Source organism: Blennius ocellaris, assembly GCF_963422515.1.
Source record: "Blennius ocellaris genome assembly, chromosome: 21".
NCBI classification, from domain to species: Eukaryota; Metazoa; Chordata; class Actinopteri; order Blenniiformes; family Blenniidae; genus Blennius; species Blennius ocellaris.
The window spans coordinates 1938362-1955030 of NC_137670.1; the positions used below are offsets into that span (position 1 = coordinate 1938362).

Below are 16669 nucleotides of genomic sequence, written 5' to 3' on the forward strand. Positions count from 1 at the left end.
GAGAAGCAGTGAAGCAACACTGACAGGTACCAACATACTTTTCACAAGGAATCAAGAAGGAAAAAAAACAAACAAAACTCCAACTTACTTCATGAAATTAAAGTTAAACTTGTTGAATAACAGCCTCAGTTGCCAATTCTGTCTTTAATATATTCATGGATTCATTCCTCAGCCAGTAAATCCGACCAAGATACAAAGATATAAATAGACGAAGGCAACTTGGAGAAAAACAATGGCTGAGCGTACGTCTTCAATAAGGGGGGGAATGAAAAGGTGAGACTCGGTGTTGGTGGTTGAAAAGCAGAAGCCGCAGAGTGAAAGGAGAGGAAAAGGTGACCCGGTTGAAAATGTCCTCCGAGGCGTCTGGACGTCGTCCAGCAGAGCAGAGCTGCCCGACGTCCAGCATTTATATCCTCCAGATCACTCAGCAAATCTGCACTGGGCAGCGCTCATGTGGGGGGGGGGAGGGGGGGCAAACAGGAAGTGGGTGACTGCATCAATTACATGACAGATTTCGTCAAAGTGTCTGGATGTATGCAAAATTGTATGCGTGTGCAGAGTGCAGTGCATTCTGTATGCATTCATGTGTCTATCGGGCCGATCTGGAGAATCAGACCTGGGGGGGGGGGGGGGGGAGGTGGGGGGTGGGGGTCGATATCTGTGTGAGGCTGGGTGCTTTGCAAATTACCTCAGATTACTTCCTGCTCCTACCAATGTTGGGCCAATCGAAGGTCATTTGCATTCGGCTGATGGGCAATTTTTGAAAGCTGAATAGAATGGAGGAAGAGTTCTAATATGGGGAGGGGGTGAGGGGGGGGGGGTCGTGATCGATGCAGACTGAGGTGAGGCTGCAGGGGAGAGAGAGAGAGAGGAAAGGATGGACGGAGGAGCGCCTCTACAGTCGTAGCTCTAAAGTGACGGGCTCCTGATGAAGAGGCCCTTCATCACGATCTATCGGCACCAGGGGGGCAGAACGCCACGGGAGAGGAGAGGAGAGGAGGATGACTCGACGGACGACAGAGGAAAGCAAGAGGAGGTGCAAATGAGCTTAGGGGAAGTGAAACTCGTGGCAGGAATTCCACGGCCCGGACTGGGTCGCGGTGATTTCCGCTCACTTGGAGCCACATTTAGCCGCCGGGAGACACTTTCGACAATGGAGGCTCTGGATATCGTTTCAAACAGGAACACAGTGAACTGGGAGGAGAAATAAAACGAATAAACATCGACTGATGAGCCGCAAGAGGGAAGGAGAGAATATTCTAATAATAATAAATGACAATAATAATAACGATCTATGGGCTTTTTTTCAACGGCAGTAAAGAAACCAATTATTTTGCACAGGATCCGTTTTTGGAACAATCAAGTATTAGAAAACACAAATAGCAGTTTACATGAACAGATGAGATCGTGTTTAATGAATTATTCAACCGACGGGTTGCAGCGACATTGAATATTATTACTGCCGCCGGGATATCAATGCATTCAGACAGACGAGATGAGAGCTTTGACACCGCGTCTTCGGCTCTGCGCGGCTCTGCGAGGTGAAGCGTCGGGGATTTACTGACACATTAACTGGAAAAGATTGATCCTCCCTTTTTTTTTTTTTTTTGCAGGACGACGACCTGATATGGTCGAGTCGATTTTCGCCGCCGCAGAGCCGGCCGACTCTGTCTGGATCGATTCCGTAAACCTTTCTTGAATTCAGCAGAAAGAAGAAAACAAACGTGGCGCCAGTGGCGGCTCGCGTGCAACTCACCAGCTCGATGAGCTCCTGGTAGCACACCTGTCCATCCTCGTTGCTCTGGAGAGGGCTAACAGCATGTCCAGCTTGGACGGGTCCAGCTGCAGCTCATGGTGCTCCACCAAGCTGGTGAAGTTCTCCACTGCGATGAAACCGGTGTTCTCTGGGTCCAGCTGCAAGAAAAACAAACAGGCGGCGCTCAGACCGAGCGCTGCGGGAGGAGGACGGCGGCGGCGGAGTATCCCGACTCTTTAAAACCGCCGGAGGCCCCAACGGTGAGCTTCCCGGGATTACGCCGTGAGCCTCGCACGGCGACACGGGGATTCATTCGACGGTGATTCCCGTGTCAGAAGGCCTGCCTGTGAGAGAAAAGTCGCATCCAGCCACATATGAAAAGTAGCCGACCTGTCAAAACACGGCGGTGATTGATGATGGCGGGGAGCGGCAATACAAAGTGACCTGCAAGCTTCCCGGGGAAAAAAAAACAAAGCAGTGAATGAGCAGGTTGACTCGTGTGACATTCCTTCAACGAGTCCATCCTTCTTCTACATCCTGCAGCTCGCAGTGTAGCTTTTTTTTTTTTTTTTGTATTTAATCACCACTCACTCAGTGAGACCAACAGCCCGACGGGTGATTACTACTCCGGCGCCTGCTTGCACATAATTGATTTAAGGAGGAGTGTGTCATAATGGCTGCGAGCAGTGGGCTAAAATAGAGGCCAGTTAAAAAACGGCATGTAAAGTATAGGGTGTGTTTCTGCACTCGGTTTATGTATTGTGGAGGGTTTTTCTTTTTTCTTGGGTGGCAGTTTGTGTTCTTGCTACTTCACGTCCTTCTCCGCTTTATCTGTCGAAATGTGATTCAGTGGCTCTGCAATGGCGGGTTAATTTCTCCCCACATGGAAAGAACCTATATAAACATATATGTTTTAATATAGGTTTTTAATATATGCGACATATACAAAATTGGCCGTTTTCATGTATATATGTACATAAATGCACATATATGTGCATACAGGCACCTATACAGGTGCATATATGCACCTATATGTTTTTTTTGTATAATTGTTTTTCTAGTTAGTTCTTCTTAGTTTTTGCATTGATAATATATGACAGTTGCCAAATTTGCCTATATGTGGCATATATGCGCATATATGTGCATATAAACTGCTTGTAGGTTTCATATATGCGCATATATCCTCATATAGGTTCTTTCCATGTTGGGTCACGCCGGCCACCCTTAATGCTTCAGACGACGTTTGCGAAGAAAGTCCACATGGTAGGAATCATCAACTGTTTCCTCAGCGAGCCTCATTAGGTCTAGGAGAGTAAAACCAACAGGCCTCCGGCCGCCTGATGAGGGAAGACGAGCTTTCAGACGTTGCATCAGTGTTTAGTCAGTCACTGTCGGTCCGTGTCGTGAGTCCACGATAAAGAGACGAGGACGTTAAACTGGGTGTCGGACCTCTGCAGCTCAACAACGGCAGAGGAGAGAAGATCAATCAGGGAATCCATTAGTGTGAGAGTGCTTCTCTGTGTGGATATGTTTACTGCATGTGCTGTTCTGGAGCCACGACAGAGCACGTTGTGTTATTTTTTTCCTTTTCACTCCCTGGACTCTCATGCACGGTGCAGGCCGGAGCTCCTGGCTTAGTTCTGATGACGCTCGCCTCAGAACGAGTGTCTCCCCCACTGCTGGTTTATCACTTTTACAGTTTTTGCATATAGGAAAGAAACCTATATAAACATACATGTTTTAATATAGGTTTTTAATACATGTGACATATATAAAATTAGCCGTTTTCCTATATTATATGTGCACATATGTGTACACATATACGTGCATACAGGTACCTCTATAGGTACATATATGCACGTATATATGCACCTATATGTTCTTGCATGATTGTTTTTTAGTTAGTTCTTAGCTATTGCCTTGATATATATATATATATATATATATATATGTGTGGAAATAAAGAAGCAGTACAGGAGACCTATATGGCCAGTAATTCACATATATGCACCTAAATTTTGCCTATATGTGTACACATATACGTGCATACAAGGTACCTCTATAGGTACATATATGCACGTATAGATGTGTGCATATATGCACCTATAAGTGTTCTTCTTGCATGATTGTTTTTTAGTTAGTTTCTTAGTTATGTGCCTTGATCAATGTATGACAGTTGCCAAAGTGACATATATAGGCTATATATATATACTATATATGTGGAGAATAAAGAAGCAGTACATGAGACCTATATGGCCGGTATATTCACATATATGGCACCTAAATTCCTGCCTATTTGTGGCATATATGCAGCATATCTGTGCAAATAAAACTGCTTATATGTTTCCATATATCCTCATATAGGTTCTTTCCATGTGGGATGCAACTCTCCCCAGTCAGTGGGAAAACTCCTATACACACACACACAAACTTCATTTACTGAGTACTGTGTACACATGACGGGGGGAAAAAAATCCATAGACCACCCCCCCCCCCCCCCCCCCCCCCCCTCCCCCCGTCCCTGGTCTTTGTCCCTCCACACGTCTCGCAGTGATCTCGACACACAGCTCCATAAAAGCGGGTAAACCCAATTCGAGGACAAAAAAAAAAATGGAGGACGGTTGAAAGAAAGCAGGCCCACGTCTATTTTTAGATAATCCCCTTAACTGTGCGCTCCATGGCTGTTTGTTAAAACACGGCCCTCTTCTCCCCGGGAGGAGGAGGACGCGGTGAGACGGTCCGGACGCCGCCAGTGTTTGTGACGCGTCGCGTGACGGGATGACACGGCGGCGACACGGCGGCACAACGAGAAGACAAAGGAGGGAACGAGGCGGCGGGTTTGTGGCTCGGCAGAAGGAAGGGAACGGGAGATGGTGACATTAGAGTGGACGGAGGAGGAGAAGGACGGAGGAGAAGGACGGAGGCAGCGACGGAGCCGAGAGGATGGAAATGGTTTTTTTTTGGAGGGGGGGGGGGCGTCTGGCTCGCCTCGCCCAGCAGAGCCGTGGCTTCTCTTTGCTATATGAAGGGCTGTGACACACTCCAGCGCTCTGGAGATAGATCAGATTCTAATGTGCTCCGGGCTGACGGAGGTGGGGTGGGGGGGGGGTGGGGTGGGGGGGGTGGAGGGGGGTGGAGACAGAGAGCCACACCGGGGACGTCTGATTACTGTCAGCCTCCATATGTCAGCACATCACTATGCTACACACACGACGGCAGCGCCGCACTGTATATGGCTGCACACACACACACACACACACACACACACACACACACACACACACACACACACACACACACACACACACACACACACACACACACACACACACACACACACACACACACACACACACCGAGTGTTGATGCTAAGCTGTCACACTGCACAGATACCCTTCCCATCGTAGTCTGACCTTATGGAGGGAGAACGATACACGGGGGGGAGGGGGGGGGGGTGTTGGGGGGGGGGGGGGTCTGCAGAGGATACACGGAGGTGGAGGATGGGGGCTCTTGTAGCCAATTAGGGTTATCAATTACTGAGATGAGGTACAGTGGGATGAAATGAGTGTTGCTCACCACCACCCCCCACCCCGCCCTCACCTCACCTCCTCCCCCCACCCCGCCCTCACCTCACCTCCTCCCCCCCCCTCCCCACCAGAGAATCAGTGAAAGAAGGAAAGGTAGACGGAAGGAGGGAAAACACACCGAGCAGGAAGCCGTTATTGAAGCGATCCAACACTGGCGAGGGCAACACTTTGACAAGCTGCATGCGTCTCCATGGTTACCAGTCGCCTGTGTGTTATCCTTTTCTAGCACCACCCCCCCCCCATCACTACCCCCCCCCCCCCATCACATTGGCATTCAAGAGGCAAAGGAACAACACAAAAGAGGAAGGAGAGAAACAGATGATGAAGGAAGGAAGGAAGAATTGAGACGCTTGAGTGACGGAAACAAGAGCAGAGGGATGGAAGGAGAAGAAGGGAGGAGGAAACGCTGTGAAGTCAGGGAGGAGGAGGAGGAGGAGGAGGAGGAGGAGGTGGAGGGTTCCAGACACCTGAACTTGGATTTAGGACACCACTCCTCTCAACTCCTCCTCCTGCACGTCCTCCTCCTCCTTCTCCCAACTCCTCCTCCTCCTCCTCCTCCTCCCAACTCCTCCTCCTCCACCTCCTCCTCTCAACTCCTCCTCCTCCCCCTCCTGCACCTCCTCCTCCTCCACCTCCTGCACATCCTCCACCTCCTCCTCTCAACTCCTCCTCCTCCCCGTCCTGTACGTCCTCCACCTCCTCCTCCCAACTCCTCCTCCTGCACCTCTTCCTCCTCCTGCACCTCCTCCACCTCTCTTCCTCCCAACTCCTCCTCCTCCTCCCAACTCCACCTCCACCTCCTGCACGTCCTCCTCCTCCCAACTCCTCCTCCTCCTGCACGTCCTCCTCCTCCTCCTCCCAACTCCTCCTCCTCCCAACTCCTCCTCCTCCTGCACGTCCTCCTCCTCCTCCTCCCAACTCCTCCTCCTCTCAACTCCTCCTCCTCCCCCTCCTGCACCTCCTCCTCCTCCACCTCCTGCGCATCCTCCACCTCCTCCTCTCAACTCCTCCTCCTCCCCGTCCTGTACGTCCTCCACCTTCTCCTCCTGCCTCCCAACTCCTCCTCCTGCACCTCTTCCTCCTCCTGCACCTCCTCCACCTCCTCTTCCTCCCAACTCCTCCTCCTCCTCCCAACTCCACCTCCACCTCCTCCTCCTGCACATCCTCCTCTCAACTCCTCCTCTCTCCCTCCCCCTCCTCCTCCTCATCCTCCACCTCCCAACTCCACCTCCTCCTCCTCCGGCACCCTCCTCCCCCTCCTGCAACTCCTCCTCCTCCTCCTGCACCTCCTCCCCCCCCCCCCAGCGGGACCAATGCATGGAGCACTTGTCGTCCAGAGGAAGCTGACCAGATATGAACGCCGAGGCTCCGTTACGACTCCCATGTCGCCGTTCCGCCGTCGTAAAACTCAAGATGAATGAATTTCAACCTGTTTCCTGCAGATTCGTCCTCCAGGTGACGACAGACAATAATACATCAATAATGAGCCCACGGGTTCCAGAATTCACTCTGATAGTTTGGCTTCCGTCGCTCAGAGGCGACGAAACTCTGCCGTCACACTTAAAAGCAGCAATTGTTTCACAGAAACTTATTAATGACTACAAGTGTCAAATAAATAAATAAATAACAGTAATCATTGATTCGTTTTGACCTGAAATGTTCAGCTGACTTGTAAAGTTCTCGGTCGACAGAAATTCAACCGTCGTTCTGGAAGCCGTGTGTTAAAAAAAGACTTCTCTCACACATGCAGCTCTTCATCAATCTTAACCCACCTCGTTATTGCGTCTACTTTAATGATGTATTTTAAAATGTCTAATGGAAGATGAATGAATGAAATGCTGGACGATCAAGATTGAATTAAAATCTGCCTTATTTTTTTTGTTGAAGAGGCAAAAAGGCATTAAAAAGTATGAGAAAGTTGAAAGTCAGAGTGACTGTTGCCAAATCACAGCGACTCCGCGTTGCAGGAGCAACGACACAAACTATTTTGGTTTTTCAGAAAAGTATAAATAAATAGAGCCGAGCGTCTGCAGAGCATTTAACGCTAAGTGTGTGTTTGCGTGGCGTCAGATTGAAACCCTGAGGTGACTCTGTAATTATCACAAACCGACTATTATTGCATTCGTGTGTTTTCCACTGTGGCTCCGCCCCCTTAGATCCAAGACAGTCACTCTCATCAGGTAGATCAGTGTTTTTCAACCACGGTGCCGCGCACACTGGTGAGATCTCGTCAGGTGAGCCGTGGGAAATTATCCAATTTAATTTTTTTTTCAAAAAACACATTTGCTCTCACAGCGACAGTGTGTTGCAGAGTAATCATGTATAAATACTCTTCACCACTAGAGGGCAGCACAGAACTTTGCCGGTGAAATGTAAAGTGACAGACGTCAGTGTGGTTCATCTCCACATCCTGCTACCATCTTGTATCAAAGTACTGTGTCAGTGACAGTGATGGAGAAGTTCTGAAAACCAGGATCTCAGCTCTTCATCCATCAGGTCCAGGTTTCACACTGAGGGAGGCACTATTAAAAAAAAGTCCTTGCTTTCTGGATTTACTGGATTCCTGTTGATAAAACTTTGATGAGAAAGACTTCATATTGTTATTAGAGGTTACAGAGTTTCACATTTTAACATAGTCCGGGTGGTGGTGTGCTTCCAGAGTTTTCCAAAGAAAAAAGTGTGTCTTGGCTCAAAAAGGTTGAAAAACACTGCGGTAAAGGAACAGAGACGTCGAGTGAACACTTCCTTAATGCAAACAACTCTAAAACTAAACTTACTCAGACAGGTACAAATAGCCAGAGGCCTTCTTCGCAGCCTTATTCTCTGTACTTAGTACTGTAAGGAGGCGGAGCCAGAGAGGAGGCGTGCGCGTTTTTTGTGCGACCAGCATATGGTGTGAGGCTGCACATTCCAGAAATAGCCCGAGCTCGGCGCTGCGACCTCCCGCGGACAAAGACTGATAAACTCACTGCCGCCGTCCTCTCCTCCTCCCCGCGGCATCTCCGTGCGCTTCAGTGTCACAGACCCGCGATGTCCTTCCCTCTCCGGCGGCGACGGACGCAGATCCGGCGCATGTGAGGAAACTTCAAAAAGGATTTTGGGGAAAGCTTCAGCAAGGACAACGATCGCATCTGCTGCATGAGTACTGAAGTGTGTGGGTTTTCATTATAAGTATCACTGACAAGGAGTGTTAAATGAAGAAATGAAGCATCCTGCTGAAACTTCTTCACTATTTGTGCAAAGTTTGAATTGCAAGGAAGTGCACAGATTGCAGATTGGTAACTCTGGACCGTGAGATGGTATCCTGGCAGGTAACTCTGGACCGTGAGATGGTATCCTGGCAATCCCCTCGCCGTCACAAGCGACGACACAGAGAATACCTTGAACGCAAGCGCTTGACCTCCAGAAGCTTTAGTGGATTCTGTGGCCACCGAGGTTCGCCGGGGCGACGGTGGAGGGCGGGGTGGCAACACCCGCAAAGCATTTAACTCCATGAAGATGAGGGGAGAAAAAAAAACCTGGGCAGCGTTTAAACAGGGGAGCAAAAAAAAAAACCAGAACATGCCTGCCTGTTCACTGTCCAAACAGCCGTTGGCAGGTTCCTCCTCGTTCTGGTTCAATTAGAAGCACGTCTCACTAATCAAAGGCCGCCGCACCGAGTCCCAAAGGTGTTTTTAAAAAAAAAAAAAAGGCCGGTCGTCAGCCAGCGGGAGTGATCTGGTCCAGGCTGGAGCCTAACGGGACGGAGGGCTGCTCAACGACACGCCGGCCAAATCAACCTGCAGTCGATAAAACCACCGGTATCGGCTTCATCTCAAGCCTCGAGGATCTGCCACACATGGAAATGGATATTGACACAGATGAGTCAGCCCCCTTTTCTTTCTTTTTTTTTTTTTGAAACCACATAAAAAAAAAAAACTAAAAAAAATCTGTCTATGAAGGAAAACGTATTGTTGAGGCGTCGCTGAAGTGCTTCAGCAGTCAATGACTCACTGGTGTGACCACAAAGCATCTTCTCACTCGGCCACACAGGCTTCCTCCACTCGCTATGAGAACACACACACACACACACATTCATAAAATGCAACCGTGCACACACACACACACACATCTCCTCGCTCTCCCGAGTCAGCTGATTGATGTGTTTGCTGATGGGCCACTCGTGACCCCTAAAACCCTGCAGCAGCTAATCAATCCCCCCCTCCTGGACAAAAAAAAATCATTGCCCAATCTATCTGTCAATCAGACCGACCTCCCCACCACCCCCCCTCCCCCTCCCCCCCAGTGCACTCTCCCAATCAGCAGGCGGACAAGTTGAATCAAGTTTTCCGGAAACACAAATGCAGAGACGCTTTGGGCTCAATTTGCCCTCGAGCCGTTTTCGGTTTGTTCGTTTTGGAGACGGTGAACCAAGAACGAGGGTCAATTTATGGCTCGAAGAAACCAAGAGAAATGTGTTCGTCTTCCCTGGATTGTGGCGACCGAGACGGAAAAGAATCGGCCCCTTAAATGGCAGCTTCTGTTTAAAAGGAGCGACGGCTTGGTCGCAACCCAGCCTTAAAAAAAAAAACACAACATCTTTGTAATCGTTGGTTGTTGTGACAGAGCGTGATGAGGCTGGGTGTGTGGAAGGAGCTGACAATACAGCTCACACACACACACACACACACACACACACACACACACACACACACACACACACTGCTGCATACTGCAGGTTACTACAGCAAGAATAAAGAGCAAATCGCATTCATTTTGCACATAAACATCAACCAGCCTTCACGTCCACATGCATCCGGCTCTCGTCCCTATAAACCCTATAAACCCCCCCCCCCCGACCCTCAGCTCCTCCGCCGCCGTGGCTGACGACGTGACCTCACGTCCCCCGGGGGCCAACATGGCTCCACGCCGCTCACATCTGTCCGTCCGTCACGTCGTCTCAGGCTCCCGGTTTGTCCCCCCACCTCCCCCCCCCCACCCCCCACCCCCCAGCTTCTGCATCTCCGTCTCCCCGGGTAGACAGGCGAGGTGGCCGGGAGCCCGTAACCATAGAAACCTCCACCGCCGCCGCTGCTCGCTTACCTGCTCTTGTATGAGCTGAAACAGGGAGCTTCTATCCATATACTGGCCAGGGAGGTGAGAGGAGCCGCGAGGACAAGGGCACAGGGAGGAGCGAGGGGGGGGTGGAGGTGGTGGTGGTGGAGGTGTCGGAGAGGATGTGACAAGGTGGATGTGGGGTTTGATCTGGTAGCGGCTGGTGCCTAGATCGCGGTGTGTGTCGGGGCCGCTCCGCCGCCGCCGTCGCCGTGACCCGCCCCCCCCCCCACACACACACACACACAACACTGTCGCCGGTGAGCCCCCCCCGGTCCCCCCGGGTTGTCCTTGGCGGCTGCTGGCGTCGCCGGGGGGCAACGGCCTGGTGCTCCGTGTGAGGCGGTGGTGCAGGACGACTCCGCGGCTCCGCGGCGGTGAACCCAGCTCTCGGGAAGGCGACGGGCGGGCAAAGGCAAAACCGGCAGCTCTCGTTCACTCGCCTCCTCCTCCTCCTCGCTCTCCTCTAGCCCATCGCACTGGCTGCTGCCTCGCTCGCTCTCCCCTCTCCTCACACACACACACACACACCGCATCGCCTGCATACCAATGAGGCGGGGGGGGGGGGGGGGGGGGTGGAGGTGGAGGTGGAGGGAGGGAGGTGGCCTCGCTCTGCCAATTGCAGAAGGCGGAGGAGTGGCCAGGGGATGCGGCTCTTCGCTCTCTCTACAAGTCGGGCGTCTCGGGGAGGGAGCGGAGGACGGCTTCCACTGCGGCTCTGCGCTTACTACTGGCACAGACCAGCCCAACCCCCCCCCTCCACCACCCCCCCACCCCCCACCTCCATACACAAGTCTGGTCCATTACTGACAGCCACACACACAGAAACCCACACACTGTAAACAAGACAAAAGCGACCAGCACACAGACGTATGGTTGAATCCCACTGTCAATATTAACGCTGCACAGGAAACTACTAATGATGATGATACTGATGATGATGATGATGATGGTGCCTCAAGAAAACCGCTGTGCAACCCTTCCCATCAGTGTGTGTGTGTGTGTGTGTGTGTGTGTGTGTGCGTGCACGCTGCATGGATCTGCTGCAGTGATCAAACACAACACACGAACCTCAAATTGAACTAAAGGCTTGAAAAAAGGGCCGGATCGTCCAACGAGCTCCAGAACGACACCGGGGGGCCCGGAATCCTTCGACGCCGCCGCCGCCGTTCCCTACAGGTACGACCGGGGACGGCGCCGCGCCGGGAACAAGGCGGCGACGCCGCACAAGTGACGGAGGGCCGGAACGCCTGGGTTCAATGTGGGCGGCTGGTTTTTTCGGAGAGGCTGCGAAATAAGGTGTTTTCTTTCTGCACAAATCCGCAATGACCCCCCCTTCCTCCTCCTCCTCCTCCTCCTCCTCAGGACAATGATGGGGGGGGGGGGGGAGTTGAAAGGAGGTATAAATTTCAATGCACATCACAGCCTGAGCTGCTCTCTCGTCGAGGACGCTGGCGGACATGTGACCCGATGATGACTTCCACCAGTTCTTCGACCATCAGCGGTGGAACTCCGGGTCACAGACCAACAGAGCCCTCCGTCTGCATGCGTATCCAATGTTTCAACCTTCATTTGCTTCCGATTCGCCATCGTGACGACTTGAAGCGACGCTTTTGTTGTACGAACAATAGAACTACGGCGCTCGGGCCCGCCGTGAACGTGACAAACTTCCCGTGATCTCCTGTCGTCACCTTCCGTAAGGGCCGAACGAGCAAAACCTTAATAACGACCCCCCAGACGTCCACAGGAAGCGCCAGGCTCCTCTCTGTGTGGGGGGGGGGGGAATGAAGTCGCCTTTATCCAGCACTAATCAATGCTAAGAATTAATTTGCCTCCGACACTCGGCAGCTGTGCGCGTGAATAAGACGAATCTAATTATAAGGTCACTGCTGGAGGATTGCCAACTGCAATAAGTGAGACAGATTGAAAGAGCTGCAGAAAGAAGAAATAAAGCTGGATTCAACTGTTGCCTTGGTAACCTCAGAGGACTCCCATCAAACAATGATAGAAAAACCATGAACTGAAAGAAAAAAATGTATAAAAAATGCACAAAGCCTTCAGAAAACTGGATTGTATGAAAAACTCTGCTGTGGCCACTGGTTAGAGAAAACCAGTGAAGCGTGCGGCCTTGAGACACACCAGGTAACGTGAAAAATGACAAACGGCGCCGCGCCGTGCGGCCGAACCGTCGTGCTCCGGTCACCTCCGGCGGCCCGGACGAACCCAGTGGAAGCGCCGGCGGCAGGCGAGGGCCGGCGGTGAATAACAAGGCCTTTCAGAGAGGCGGGGATGAAACATTGATTAGATGACCAGTCGGCCTCCATCTTAACGACCCGGAGGCTCACGAGGTATTCCAGTGTCGTCGTCTGCCGGCGAGACAAAGGCAGGAAGAAAAAAAAAAAAAGATTCAGTTGAATTCTCGACTGGTGTGGATTCAGAGTGGCCTCATAAAATATACGTTGCACCGCCAATAAGCTTTTCACATGCATGTTAATTCAATTTGAACTGGTGGGTAGATTTATATACCTGTTTATTTGAGATCGTCTTATAACTCCCTTCACCCGCTAGTTCAGTTTTCCCCTAAACCAGTGTTTTTAACCTTTTTTGAGCCAAGACACACTTTTTTCTTTGGAAAAATCTGGAGTCACACCACCACCTGAACATGTTCGAGTCTTAAACTCTGCAGTCTCTATTAACAATATAAAGTCTTTCTCATCAAAGTTTTATCAACAGGAATCCAGTAAATCCAGAAAGCAAGGACTTTTTTTAATAGTGCCTCCCTCAGTGTGAAACCTGGACCTGATGGATGAAGAGCTGAGATCCTGGTTCACATTCTTCCTTTTCAAAAACTTCTCCATCACTGTCACTGACACAGTACTTTGATACAAGATGGTAGCAGGAGGTGGAGATGAACCACACTGACGTCTGTCACTTTACATTTCACCGGCAAAGTTCTGTGCTGCCCTCTAGTGGTGAAGAGTATTTATACATGATTACTCTGCAACACACTGTCACTGTGAGAGCAAATGTTTTTTTTAGACAAAAAATGAGAAATTGGATAATTTCCCACGGCTCAGCTGACGATCTGGAGGAAACACCAGTGGTTGAAAAACACTGATCTAAACCATCAAGCTGTGGACCGAGACCAGCCTGCAGGGGGCGCCACACCGCCAAGACAAGTGCCGTAAGGAACAACAAAACAGATTTTTCTTCAAACAAATCGCTTAAAAACAGCAGGACACGACACCGAGACCCGAGCTGAGGTGTCGGTGACGCTGCCATGAAGGATGCCAGGGCGAGTTTGTAAAAAAAAAAAAAAAACAAACAAACAAAAAAACACCCATAATGCAACAGCTGGAGGAGAAGTTCTTTTGACATTTCACTGTATTTTGCACCAGAAGTTTTCGTTAAAATTGGCTTCATGTTGCGATCAGTCACATCCCGTTACGTAAACTCTGCGTCACGACCAAGAAAAACTTGTAAAGTTTTAATTTAAAGGTTCTCGTGCCGCAAACGCCGCTCCGGTTCCCTTCAGGGCGACGCGTGGCCCCAGAATTAAAACGGCTTTGATATTTTGCCACCTGCACCAGGATCACCACATTATGACCGCTTATATCCCAGCGGCAGTTATATTAGCAACCGCTGATGTATAAACACGTGTTACATTGAGCCTCGCGTGATAACAAAACTAACTTGTAAAAGTTTAGGATGAGCGGCAATAAAATAAAAGTAGATTCTCGTCCGCTCAGTCGTTCCCCGGGCAACAGAACCTTACTGACATAAAGGAGGATTTTCCTTCTGTTTTATTGCGTTATAAACCTGAGGAACAAGCTGGTGAATAAAACGTATGTGGACGAGGTTTTCATTCCGCCAACAGTACCGAGCAACAAAAAGAGAGATCCGTCGCACTTTTATAGGTCGTTACTGGAAGTGTTTGTGGCTCATTTGCTTATTTTCCTCGTCTGGAGTCTCGAAGGCGCTCGTGAGCCGAGCGGCGTTTCTTGGAGGACCTTTAAATAATTCAGATAATCAATCACACAGCCCTAAATAGGGCGTCATGTTTGCATTAAATGCAGAGTGCTACTGAGGAGACGCGGGTTTCTGAGCTTGTGTGCAGCGCTCCATGATGTGGAAAGAACAAACACACAGCCAGATTTAATGTATTTCCCCTTTAGCTGTAGGTTGAGCTGCAGAAAGCAATAATAAGAAATTACCTCGTTAAATCTTAATTGAACTGGTTGCTGAGGGATTGAGCCACGTCAGGACGTCAGGGCGAGGTGGAGACGAGGACATCAGGGCGAGGTGGAGACGAGGACGGCAGGGCAAGGTGGAGACGAGGACGTCAGGCGATGTGGAGACGAGGACGTCAGGGCGAGGTGGAGACGAGGACGTCAGGGCGAGGTGTAGAGACTCTTGATACGACGCGGGCGAGGTGGAGACGAGGACGTCAGGGCGAGGTGGAGACGAGGACGTCAGGGCGAGGTGGAGACGAGGACGTCAGGGCGAGGTGGAGACGAGGACGTCAAGGCGAGGTGGAGACGAGGACGGCAGGGCGAGGTGGAGACGAGGACGGCAGGGCGAGTGGAGACGAGGACGTCAGGGCGATGTGGAGACGAGGACGTCAGGGCGAGGTGGAGACGAGGACGTCAGGGCGAGGTGGAGACGAGGACGTCAGGGCGAGGTGGAGACAAGGACGTCAGGGCGATGTGGAGACGCGAGGACGTCAGGGCGAAGTGGAGACGAGGACGTCAGGGCGAGGTGGAGACGAGGACGTCAAGGCGAGGTGGAGACGAGGACGGCAGGGCAAGGTGGAGACGAGGACGTCAGGGCGATGTGGAGACGAGGACGGCAGGGCGAGGTGGAGACGAGGACGGCAGGGCGAGGTGGAGACGAGGACGTCAGGGCGAGGTGGAGACGAGGACGTCAGGGCGAGGTGGAGACGAGGACGTCAGGGCGAGGTGGAGACGAGGACGTCAGGGCGAGGTGGAGACGAGGACGTCAGGCGAGGTGGAGACGAGACGTCAGGGCGAGGTGGAGACGAGGACGTCAGGGCGAGGTGGAGACGAGGGACGTCAGGGCGAGGGTGGAGACGAGGACGTCAGGGCGAGGTGGAGACGAGGACGTCAGTCTGGGGGACGTAGGACGCAGAACAAACAGCGACAGACGGGAGTAAATATAAGTGGTAACAGGTGAACGTCAAACTCTTCAGTGTGTTTTCAATGTCCACTGTCAAACTGACGCTCTGTTGTCCAGATACCTCAAACGGGTCGTCCTCCACTGGTTCTTCTAGACCTTTTGCAAGAATTTGCCAGTCTACTCTGAAATATACATATTAAAGGAAATCAGATATTATATTTGCAAAAAAAAAAAAAAAACAAAACACATACAAAAAACCCCTCAGTCACCTGTATCTGGATATCGTATTTTTATTCGGGATTAAAACAAGTTTTTTTGAGTTTACGTGTCTAAAGTATCACTTCACATAAGTTGGACTCGTCGTTTTATTGTGAAAGGCATTGCGTCGTGTGACCTCCACAGATCGCATTAATAAATTCTGACCGAGGGCGGTTTTGAATGTCATTTTGGCCAATCGAGTGTTTTCAGATCAGCCTCTGTCAGTTTTCATATTTATACTAAAAAAATCCATGGCGGCCGGATTAGATCCTGTGGCGGGCCGCTTCTGGCCCCCGGGCCTCATGTTTGACACCCCTGGACTAGAACCTGCTAATCGTGATAATCACAATCAAGGCTGGATGTTTGGCCCGGAGCCAGAATGGTGTAATAGAGGGAATCACACAAACCGTGAAACATGGCAGCAAAACGAATGAGGTCAGTGACACAGTTCTGATCCAAACTGCTCCACTTAGCAGGTCTCTGGGGGACAGGAGGAGGAGGAGGGGGGAGGAGGAGGAGGAGGAGGAGGAGGAGGAGGAGGAGGGGGGACAGGAGGAGGAGGAGGGAGGAGGAGGAGGAGGGAGGAAGAGGAGGAGGAGGGGGGACAGGAGGAGGAGGAGGAGGAGGAAGAGGAGGAAGAGGAGGGGGGGAGGGAGGAGGAAGGAGGAGGAGGAGGAGGAGGGGGGGAGGAAGGAGGAGGAGGAGGGGAGGAGGGGGGAGGAAGGAGGAGGAGGAAGAGGAAGAGGAAGAGGAAGGAAGAAGGAGGAGGAGGAAGAGGAAGAAGAGGAGGAGGAAGGAGGAGGAAGATGAGGAGGAGGGGAGGAAGGAGGAGGAGGGG

At 51.2% G+C, this 16669-nt stretch overlaps 1 protein-coding gene across 1 annotated transcript in view; it reads right to left on the reverse strand.

Moving 5' to 3' along the window:
* rhbdl1 (rhomboid, veinlet-like 1) overlaps positions 1 to 10487 on the reverse strand; it is a 31299-nt gene extending 20812 nt beyond the window's left edge. Inside the window, 3 exon segments of the mRNA XM_080516971.1 lie at positions 1757 to 1806; positions 1809 to 1914; positions 10426 to 10487. Coding sequence (XP_080373097.1) covers positions 1757 to 1806; positions 1809 to 1914; positions 10426 to 10464 — 195 coding nt within the window. The 5' untranslated portion in view covers positions 10465 to 10487.
* Between the last annotated feature and the right edge of the window lie 6182 nt (positions 10488 to 16669).